We start from the raw sequence: 12127 nt of genomic DNA, 5'->3' as shown, positions 1-12127 counted from the left end.
ACCTTGAATATTTGCTAAACTAGTGTTAATGACTTGAGTTCATTATAATTTCAATAGTTACACAATGACTAGGCATACAGTGTTGTAGAGCATGTCAGTGAATCATACACATGATATCTACACAGATGTAGACGATGCAGTGAGAATGTGGAGAATGAGGGTGAAGGTTCTTCCCCATGCTACATGCTCTTGGTCTTGGCTCATCATAGAGGTGAGAGATGGTCTTGATTTTGAGTGCTGGCTACCACAGACTATAGTTGCTGTCCGGAAGAAATAACTGGATTTTTTATGTTTTGGATTTTTTTTGGCATGAATTAATGCTATTGAACACCCTTTACGTCTGTGTGTTGGTTAAAAAAATATTGAATCAATGGAAAGTACTAAAACGTTCTTCGATGAAAACCTCCTAAATCCATTGGATCCTCAAAATATCCGCCAAACCAGCTAACTCCAACGGTCTAGCCATCACGTCTGTGTGTTGGTTAAAAATATATTGAACCAATGAAAAGTATTAAAAAGCGCTTTGACAAAAACCTCTTTAATAGCTCCACTTGAGCTATACTGGATGTTTTTTCATTTTCTGAAAAATGAAAATTTTGGAGTTAGGTGGTTTCTTCCAGACAGCAGAGACATCTTTATATAGTCCATGTTGCACTCATTGAAGGACCTGAGCCTCCTCAGAAGAACATAAGAACTAAAAGAGTTTGCATATATTCTTTTGCTTAATTAGCACATGCTCCATTTTGAGTGTGGATACGCATGTCTCTCCTCCCTTTATATTGATCCTCAGGAAGAATAGCCTGCTCTGGTGGGTTTGTTGTGCACTTGTGTCAATGCCAAGATCCGGACAATTGTATTTTTCTTAGCAACTTAAATGATTTTATTTCCTGTAACTTAAGATTTCGAATTCTAAATTTAAAGGGGAGGTGGAACAATGTCACCTGTTCACCTATCACCTGTCCTGTTCACCTGTCCATGGTCCTTTTTTCCCCTTTTTTTTAACAACATATACTTTAACTTGCCAAACAATCTTTAACAATCACTATCGCTCCTTCCTGCCCCTGGACGGTAATAGGGTTTGCATGCTCTGTAGTCCATCACCTGCTCTTTGATCTTTCTCTTGAGATGGTCCTGGAACTGACATGGACCCAGAAGATGATGGCATCTGATGCATGGAGGAGACTCAGGAGAGATACCATTGCTCCTAAAAAGCGTTTAAGTTAGAAGTAGCCTACACAGTGTTTAAGTGTGTTCAGTCATGAATGAAAATATTGCTTATTGGTTGTGTGACCCAAAAATACATTGTTGTGCCATTGAAATCATTTTAAAGCATTGACATTGACACAAAACTGACATTGTTTGGATGCCTCAATAGCCTACTTTAAGGACCTGGACCTAGAAGTGTGAGTGAGTGGAGATACAGCACAGTGAGCGCGTGTGCATATAGGTACACACTACAAAGGCAAGCACAATATAGGGTACTTTTACTGTACGTATTTTTTTTTCCAATACACTATTGAGAAGACATGTTTCCCTGCCAACCATCTGCCCAATCACAGCACAGCCTCCCTCCGGGATATGGGATGTATGATGATTAGAAGCATCTGCGCTCCCACTGTGCCAGCTGTCCTCTCTGCCCGCCGCACAACGGAGACAGGCTCGCAAACAGACGCTCAGCTGACGTTTTGGGGAATCTGGAAAAGGAAGGTATGAATAGAGAAAGGGGATATTGATTACATCTTTTGATTTCTGCAGTACAGTCGATCGAAGCTGACTGAAATTATGTTTTGTTGAACTGAATAACGGTATGATTAGCCTATGATATAAAGGGATGGGGTTGGAGAATATTAATTGGCACCGGCTGGAGGTATGTGCTTGCCAGGCGCCTGCGGCGAATTTATTTCGGTTGTTCACACCGACAGCTATTATTAAATTACTTTTCGTATCGTTTCATTTTAATTCACTATATAAATCAGTGATGCTCGCAGTCGTGCAAATTGACTGTCATGCAGTAAAAAGCAAATTGTTGCGTGTTCCTGTCAAATATATATTAATTCATAGCCTATTAATCAGACGGCGCTATGCAGCGATCGAGTGCTTATGTCATGGCAATTATAGTCCCACAAATACCTGCGCGCTTTGAATTCCAGTAGATAGGCTTATTGTAGTGTGTGTGTGTGTGTGTGTGTGTGTGTGTGTGTGTGTGTGTGTGTGTGTGTGTGCGTGCGTGCGTGCGCGTGCGTGCGTGCGTGTCAGTGTGTCTGTGCGTGCGTGTTGCCCGTTATGTAAGTGTGTTAAACTGGCCCGTTGTTCCAACAACCATTGTCCTGATGTTGATCACTGTGTAATATAGGCCTATACACCTTGCATCATCAGATGTGAAATCTTGCATACAAACCAGGCAATGTCTGTTCCATTCCCGTAGGTCTACTGTACAGTACATGCATTGATGGTAACAGGGATGGGGCTGTTTGTCAGTGTTTGATAGGCCTAGCATCTCTCTAGTTTGCACATGATATGTGACTTTCAAGATAAATCGGTCTATAGACTACATCATTAAATGTAGTGCTTTTTTTTTTACCATGCAGCAGTGGCTGTTTACAAATGGAGGTGACATTAAAGGTGGATCGCTATAGCTGGTCATGCTTTTTTCCTATCAAAGATATGGAAAAAACTAAAGATTGTCAAGAGGCAGAGATGGGTGGGACCGTGGGAGGGGGGACCTACTATATGCAGAAGCATGTTGTAGTGTGTGTGTGTGCGTGTGATCTGCTCGTGCACACACACACACACACACACACACACACACACACACACACACACACACACACACACACACACACACACACACACCTCTACAGTGTGTGTCTGCGGGATGTGTCCCTAATCCTAAGAGTGATGCCCTAGTTAGTTATAGTGCTGTTGTTGTCTGTTCTTGTGTGTTTGATGATTCACTAATGGCTTATTCATCCGTGAGCTGCTTGCTTGCATGCGCGCGTGCGTGCGTGCGTGCGTGCGTGCGTGCGTGCGTGTGTGCGTGCGTGCGTGCGTACGTGCGTGCGTGTGAGGTCTATTCTTATTCCACTATGGATGATGTATGGTTTGTCTAGCTCTACTGTGTGGGTCACATGTGTGTGCTTACATGGGGCTATGCACAGGCAGGCACACACACACACACACACACACATAGTCCTTACGTGCGGCACGTTTTCTGTGGATCAAGCAGGAGTCAGCAGCTGTCCACTCCTTTTTGTGTATTAACACGCACGCACGCACGCACGCACGCACGCACGCACGCACGCACGCACGCACGCACGCACGCACGCACGCACGCACACACGCACGCACACACAGTCAAACACAGTCAAACACACAGTCGCACACACGCACAGTCGCACACACAGTCAAACACACAGTCACACACACACACAGTCACACACACACACACACACACACACACACACACACACACACACACCACACCCTGAGCTCCTGCACTTGCCCAGAAACGGACATCTGAGGGTGTCAGCAGCTCCTATATCTCAAAAATGTGCCGTGATTCAGAAGACTGCAGACAGTATGTACGCATTCACTCAGCCATCAGCTACACACAGACAGTATGTACACATTCACTCAGCCATCAGCTACACACAGACAGTATGTACACATTCACTCAGCCATCAGCTACACACAGACAGTATGTACACATTCACTCAGCCATCAGCTACACACAGACAGTATGTACACATTCACTCAGCCATCAGCTACACACAGACAGTATGTACACATTCACTCAGCCATCAGCTACACACAGACAGTATGTACACATTCACTCAGCCATCAGCTACACACAGACACAGAATAGAAACACAAAAGACGTAGTGACGTGGGTCTACTCTACGAGGGTCTTCTGTCTCCAAAAAATATCTACGCTGGATCAGCAATCACCGTTTTGATTGCTGAATGGTTGGTTTGAGTGTCAAGACATATTTGATCATATTGGATTTCATTATCCATGTTGGATCATGGAGAGGAGAACAAATCAGTGTTGATTACAGCACTGGTTCTCAAGGAGAAGCTCAAGTGAGGTCTGGGGACCCCCAGGGGTCCTTGAAGGGATTCCAGGGAAGCAGACATGATGAATGGTTTTAAAATGACTTAAACCCTGTTACATTTTTCAGCTATTCAAAAAAATTGCATGTAAAAAATCTTCCCTTATGGGGGTCCCTGTCAAAAAATATTTCCAATGGGGGTCCACAGCCTATATATATATATATATATATATATATATATATATACTGTATATGACAAGAAAAGAGTTTGAGAACCACTACGTAATGACTAAAGTGAAACTGAGGATTTTTTTAACAATGTTTTATTACATGTAACAGAAGATGATGGTTGACAAATGACATCTCCTTAACAGTACAGTATGTATTGTGTACTGTATTATTGTGTGTGGCATGAGGAGACTAGACAGAATGGAGCAGACGCTCCCCAACCCATTCATTCAATATTAATGAATGGCCCATGTGAGGAAGCTGGCTGATTCCTTCTGTCTCTGCTTTTTAGACGCACACATCCACTCTGGGCCAAACCTTTGTGGGTGTGTCTCGTGTGTGTGGGTGTGTCTCGTGTGTGTGTGTGTGTGTGTGTGTGTGTGTGTGTGTGTGTGTGTGTGTGTGTGTGTGTGTGTGTGTGCGTGTGCGTATGTGTGTGTATGTGTGCGTGTAGCAGCTGGTCACAGGGTGAGTGAAACACGCTGCCTGGTGGTGGGTATTTGTCTAGCACACTGACATAGCAGTGTGTGTGTGTGTGTGTGTGTGTGTGTGTATGTGTGTATGTTTGTGTTGGTGCGTGCGTGCGTGCGTGCGTGCGTGCGTGCGTGCCGTTTTCTGTCGTTTTCACAAGGATGCAAAGTCAAATTAGGAGTACAGATCAGGGGTCATAAAATATATTCATATGATGAATATAGCTCAAATGGAAATCAATATACCATCCTCACAGTCCCATGAATACTCACTACTCACAAAAGCTAGAGACTAACTATGGCCTTCGATCTCTTCCTCTCCCTCCCTGCTGCAATGCCACACATGCAGTCAGCTGTGTGGGTTTGGCTCGAGCTTACTGGAAAATAGCAACAGCAGTGTTTTGAGACTTTAAATATCAGTTGTAGAGTCCAGATTTTCACTTCCACTCCCTCCCTAAGCCCCCCCTCTCAGAGTCCCTGTCAAACTCTCCCTTTTCAAGTGTCTGTTGTTTAATTAAAAAGGAATATTTTACATTTTCTTTGTTTTTCTTTTCTTTTCATTTCCTAGCTCTCCTTCCAGTCAGATAAAGCTCTATGTGTAAAGCTCTACAGTACTAGTACTGTAGGTAGAGAAAAGCCACAGAGAGCAATGAGCATTGATGGTATTTATGCATGTAGATTGACTATATATCATTTATTTTCTTTATTTTTGAGGGGCGCCAGCCCCTCCTATACACAGGTTTAATGTTTGTCTTTAGTTCAATGTTTGTCAATGTTTCTTCATTGTCAACGCCATTGACAATGAAGGGAAAATTTACTTCATAATGTACCTCATTATGTCATAATTGTCTCTTTATTGTTAATGGCGTTTAATGTTTGTGTTGGCACCGTTTGTGTTACAAATCACCATGACATCACCTAAGCAACATGAGTTAGACTTTAATATATTAGCGCCCCTCACTTCACACGGGTGTGATTTTTTTATCAGGATATGTCCCACAGCCAGTGTTAACTAAAGGAATATATTTCATCAGGTGTCAGGCCTGCTGTTATAAATTGTTATACTTTTCTAAGTGGAATAGAAATCATCAGGGAGACAAGATGGCATCACACTGGATTAGACTCTGTGGTTTGTCCATCTGATCTGAGTGGAGACAGTACTGCTGACAGCTAGGAGTAGCTAAAGAGGTGCAAGCTATACATCACAGTCACCTACAGCAGGGGTTCTCAATCTTTTCACTTTTCAGGCTGCGACAAATAATCATATTTGAAATTGTCACTCTTCCTCTTTCTCTTCTCTTTTGATGCCACCATTGACTCCGGCACTGTGGCACTGTGGCACTGTGGCACCGGTATTGAGCTCCTAACATCATCACTGTGGCACCGGTATTGAGCTCCTAACATCATCCCTCACCTCATATCAAATCAATCTGAGCCTCAATAAAGAGAAAAACGCACTAAAATCGAGCTTGTAATTTTTTTTTTGGTTTTTGGATTTCAATGACGTCACACCGCGGACAAATCGTGATATCAGAAGTGATGTCAGCGCTATAACCTTCTATGCCCATATATGGAGTTATTTGTCAGGTATGCCCAAATATGGAGTAGATGTCAGAATGATGTCAGAAGTCGTTGGGACGAACTCTGCCTATAAAGACATTTTACTGCTGATTCAAACTCCATGCTGTTCTAGGCAGGGCCGATTTATCGCATCGCTGTGCGCTCACCGCTCGCCCACCGGCTTCAGCTTTGCTGGGAGCCCCCAGATTGTTAAATCCACCACAGGTGACAGGAGAGATGATCAGAGGAGCAGAGTTTGTACCATCATTATGTGGACTGAATAATGGAAAGTTTCCCAGTGAAGGTGCAGCCATTGAAAGAGTAGAGGTGAACTCTGGTCTCCACCTCATAAAAGGAGACCAGACCCTCTTCATAATCCACAAACACTCCCACTTTATGGACCTTCTCTCTGACAGGGAGAAGGACACTCATATTGTTGGACCCTCCTCAGCTCAACTTCACACAGCTGCTTCTTCATCTCATGACTGAATGTCTTCTCCAGCTGAAACACAGCTGTCCTCAATGTCCCCACAAGTGAAGACTGATGGACATTGACCTTTGTCTCCCGTCTCCACCCTGTGTTGATGGATTTGAAGTTCTGGAGGAGATGGAGGTGGTGTTCAGTGTGTGAGATCTGTTTCAGCTCAGAGATTCTCTTCTCTAACTGAGTGACTTCCTGTTTAAGATCTTCAATGAAGCCTTCCGCCTGTTTCTCTGTTGTTTTCTGCTTCCCTTCAATCACATCAATGAGGGACGGTTAGCTCAACCGTCTGGGCATGCTGCCAAGCCAGCTGGACGGCGTGCCGCGGGTTCGATTCCCGAGCCCGACGGCCTTTGCCGCGTGTCACTCCCCATCTCTCTCCCCCTTTCCTGTCTAATTACTGTACCCTATCAATAAAGGCAAACGCCAAAAAAATATCTAAAAAAAAAGAAATCACATCACAACAGCTGATCAGAGCAGTGACAACCTGCACACTGTCTGCGTCTGCATCTTTCCTGCTGAGCTCTACTGAGCGTTTGACCTCCTGAATCTTCTCTTGTCTCTCCTGGATCATCTGCTGAACTTCATCCATGGTCTTTGCTTCATATTTTTCTTTCAACTTGTGACTCCAGAACTGTTGAACCATCTCAGAAAACAAAGTATTGACAGATACGTCTGGCCTCTCATCGAAGATCTTTGCACACAGTGGACACTTGCACACATCAGTAGTGTCCCAGTAACGTGTGATACAGGCTTTGCAGTAGTTGTGTCCACATGGAGTGCTGATTGGATCAGTGAACACATCCATACAGATAGAACACAGGAAGTGATCTTCAGATAGAATGCTGGCAGACAGGAAGTGATCTGATAGAATGCTGGCGGACGCCATTTCTACACCGCCGAGAATAAAAGCTTACAAACTAAATAACTTCCTTTGTAAGAGAGAGAACGCAACCGATGATCACTATCGCGACTTTTCCAGTGAATATATGTTCGATAACGCTACAAATCCAACATTAAGCGGTGAAGATGTTGGCGGGTGGTAAAGAGTCCAGTAGAAGGCCATGTTGTGTCGGTACCAGGTGGGGAAGAGGACAGTAGGTGAATTGAATTGTGGTGAATTGCTTTTTCTCAGTGTGGGCTCTACTTTTATACTAGGTGCTGTGACATCACTGTGATGTCACTGTGACGACAAGCCACGCCCACACTCATAGTTCCGTGTCAGCCTTGCCCAAATAAGGATTCCATTCGTTGTCAATGGAAGCCAGCAACATGAAGATACAAAGATACAGTCTACCATTTATTGTCAATGGAAGACAGCGACATGATGATACAAAGATACAGTCTAGCATTCATTGTCAATGGAAACCAGCGACATGAAGATACAACGATACAGTCTACCATTCATTGTCAATGGAAGCCAGCGACATGAAGCTACGAAGCAGCTATGACAGTCACGTCTATCCCCCCCTACTGCGGTTCAGAAACGGCGCTTGGTTTCCAAAAAGAACGCTGCTTACCCTTTTCTGTGCATGCTGTTCCTTAATAATGTTTTTGTTCTACATGATACATGAATTACCAATGCGTAGTCCCCCAGCAAGGCTGCTTTTGCTGATGTTTAGTATGTTATTTGTGTTTGATATTTAGTATGCTAGGCCTTACTCGATGTGTAGTGTGTGTGTGTGTGTGTGTGTGTGTGTGTGTGTGTGTGTGTGTGTGCGTGTGCGCATGTGCGCGTGCATGCGCGCGCATGTGTGTGCGTGCGTGCGTGCGTGCGTGCGTGTGAGAGAGAATAAAATGCATGTGTGTGTGCGTATTTTTCTATTCTACAAAGACCTTCCACGTTCCCGTTCTCATCTCCTGGGAAACAAGCCTTTTTTCCAGTTACCAGGCCTTAGGGCACATGCTGCACCCCCATTCTGTCTCTCTCTCTCTCTCTCTCTCTCTCTCTCTCTCTCTCTCTCTCTCTCTCTCTCTCTGCATTGATCTTCATCTGCATCAATCGCTTCATCTTATCTACAGACTAATTGTCTCCACCAGGCCGAAGGCATGGGGAGAGAGTATGTTTTGCACTCCATCCGTGTGTCTGTGTGTCTGTGTGTCCGTGTGTCCGTGGGTCCATAGGTCCGTCCGTCTGTTACCAGCTAATCTCCGGCACTCCGGCGTTAACCTGGTCGATGCCAAATTTTGCACACACACTCCCTGGATGTCAACGATGAACCTCTGCCCCAAATTTTCCAGAACGGCCTATTATAGCGCCACCAGGAGGCCGATTTTTGAAAAACTATTTATTTAATATTACTCCACCAGATTCTGTCCAAAACTCCCGCAAATCGTTACACACTATCTCTATAGTCATGTATTCAAGCCGGTTCTGTCATTTCATATTCCATCCTAATTGGCTAACATTGGCTTTCGAAGTTGGCAGGATTAGCCCGTTTTGAACAAAAAGCCTCAAATCATGAATCACTTTCCTACTAGGCTGAGGAATAGGTATCCCACCCTTTTCACATTGGCCTGTTATAGCCAATAAGTGGATTTTTGCAAAACACATTTTTGTAACAAAATGCCTCAAATCATCCAATTGAATTGGACTTTCTCAGTCTCAGTTTTCTATAGTTCTTTTTTTAAGTATATTAAGGTGCCTTTTGAGTTTTCCACCCCTCAGCCTTCTAACAGCACACTGAGTATCTGTCTTAGTCATGTGGGTAATAGATTTGTGAATTATAGATCTGCTTTTCCACACTTAATAATTCATCGGTGCTGGCTGCTGACACACTAAAAGCTTAGAGAAAGTTTTCTTTGCCTCCACAAGAGACAACGGCAATGAGTTCCTGTAACACAATTTGCGTTATAGGCATTAGGCACTGACCAAGCCTTAGACTGGACAAATATGTTGCCTGGACTGACCACCCTTTGGTTTTACAACTTTTACATAATGATGGCTGCCACCTATGGCCTCATTAACCTCATTAGCCTTAGCTTGAAATCACCTGGGGGTACAAATGAAACATATTCTTCCTTCCTTCAAACATTGTTTTTCTGTGTGTAGGACTATGGCTGCCAACGCAGGGACAGGGTCCATGCGTATTCTCATTAAGGGAGGGAAGGTGGTTAATGATGACTTCACCCAGGAAGCTGATGTCTACATAGAGAATGGCATCATTCAGCAGGTAGGAGACACATGCATGCACTGAAACACATGTTGGTCACACTGTACACTGTACACTGTACACTGTACACTGTACACTGTACACTGTACACTGTCGGGAGGAAACCTCATATGTCCAAAACAGTTTTCAGGATTCAAATTCAAAAGCAGCAAAAAATCTACAAGCTCAAAACATCACGATGCGATGCATTTTGAACTTTTAGATCTGCTGTGTGCTACTTTTGTGTTGCCAAAAAAAAACATGCACATTTTCAAACATTGAGATACGAGGTTTCTGCCCGACAGCGACAATATGCACTTCACACCAGACACAAATTTGCTCTAGTACAACCACACACACACACACACACACACACACACACACACACACACACACACACACACACACACACACACACACACACAGACAGACAGACACACACACACACACACACACACACACACTTTTTTTTCATGCTCAAGTTTTCAAATGAAAGAAAAGTTTATTTATAGCACATTTCAACAAGGCTATTCAAAGTGCTTCACATAAAACATTAGACAATAAGACATGAAGACACATCATAACATGACATCGGAATACAATCATGTAAGTTAAAACAAAACAGAAAAACAAGAGAATACATGGACACTGAATGACATTCTCTTTATTCTTCTACAGCACTTCTACACACATTGCTACACTATGATTTATATCATTTATTTTTACATAAAAGAAAAGAAAAAGACATGACACTACGTCATATTAACGTTTCATTGTGGGTGGACGGATAGTGAACAGTGGTGTGACAAACGTAACATGCCCATATATGGGGATACGGGACATGGTGGTCCGTTCAAGGATAATGCAAGCACCTCTATCTATAAATGCACCACGTCTCTATACGTCTGTCAGTACGTACGTGTGTACGGCTGTAATTCACGTAACTCGAGAACCGTTCGCCCCACCGACTTCAAATTCGACATACAGGGAGTGCAGTGAACCGGTGTCGGGTCGATCTGACCCACGTTTGTCCAGAATCGCCACAAAAGGCCTCTGCCCGGGCTCTGGACAGGGCACCTGCCCAGGGTCCATATATGGAGCTAGCCTGTTCTGACATCACAACACTCCATATGTGGGCATGCCTGACACAGAACTCCATATATAGGAATAAAGGAACACAGAGAGACAGATTCAGAAATCTCCATATGGGCATAAAAGGGACACAGATGGGTGGAATGGGTACTCTGACATGGGTACAACGGGTATTGCATAGCCGGGTGGGGCATGGATCTCCAACTTCCATCATTACCGACTCGGTGCAGTGCACTTATGGGGATCTCTAGATCTTCAGGCCACTATACCCTTCAAATCTAGTGAGCAGAAACCTCTTCTCTCCATATTCTAACTTTTTGAGATTTTTTTCCATAGTTAATACTACGGTAGATATAAACAAGCACGGAAATTTGCGATGCAAAGCTTGTAGATCTGATACTTTTCAATTTGAATCCTGAAAAGTAACAGTTTTGGACATACTGTATGAGGGTTCCCACCCGACAGAGACGATACTGTATATAAGAGCACTCCCTTTTAATCTATTGTATGAGGGCAAAGTAAACAAACTCAGATGAACACAGAGGATGAGTGTGTGTGTGGTGTGGCACACCTATAGTAAGAATAATAACTAATGCATTGTCAGGGAAACAGTGCTGATGCGTGGGAGGCGTGACTGTGAGAGCAGGAAATTAGTGAAAGTTCATCTCCACTGCCACTCGCATATTCTGCCCAATCATTATGCATTCGCCATGGCAACACGTCCGCTTTCCCACACTCGTCTCTATGACAACAGTATCAAATGTTCCATGGGAGGCACATTAGTGCCGTCTTAAGTACCTAATCACTATTAGCCAGCCATTCAGAAAGGATTACTTGAATGGAGACTGTAGATTACTATTTACTATTTACAGTTCACAACTGAGGCATTTAGCAGATATTCTTTTTTTTAACCTGTTATTTAGCAGATATTCGTATCCAGAGCAAATTATTACACAGTGTAAGATTGGTGTGTCCCACTCCCAAACACAGGATCTGCGACCTATTCTGGGCCACGGACCCGTTCTTATGCGTGCCAACTAAATAACCGTTGAAAAAGAGAAAAACATTTTTTGAAAACAGCGGAAAAATTAA

At 43.6% G+C, this 12127-nt stretch overlaps 1 protein-coding gene across 1 annotated transcript in view; it reads left to right on the top strand.

Annotated features, from left to right (window-relative positions):
- The first annotated feature begins 1642 nt into the window (after positions 1–1642).
- Positions 1643–12127, top strand: part of dpysl5b (dihydropyrimidinase like 5b) — a 35901-nt gene continuing 25416 nt past the window's right edge. The window contains exons 1-2 of the mRNA XM_079525549.1: positions 1643–1707; positions 9844–9964. Coding sequence (XP_079381675.1) covers positions 9848–9964 — 117 coding nt within the window. The 5' untranslated portion in view covers positions 1643–1707; positions 9844–9847. The remainder of the gene's footprint in view (positions 1708–9843; positions 9965–12127) is intronic.

This window comes from Electrona antarctica (genome assembly GCF_951216825.1).
Source record: "Electrona antarctica genome assembly, chromosome: 17".
Classification (NCBI taxonomy): domain Eukaryota; kingdom Metazoa; phylum Chordata; class Actinopteri; order Myctophiformes; family Myctophidae; genus Electrona; species Electrona antarctica.
This window is presented reverse-complemented; position numbering and strand designations above follow the sequence as displayed.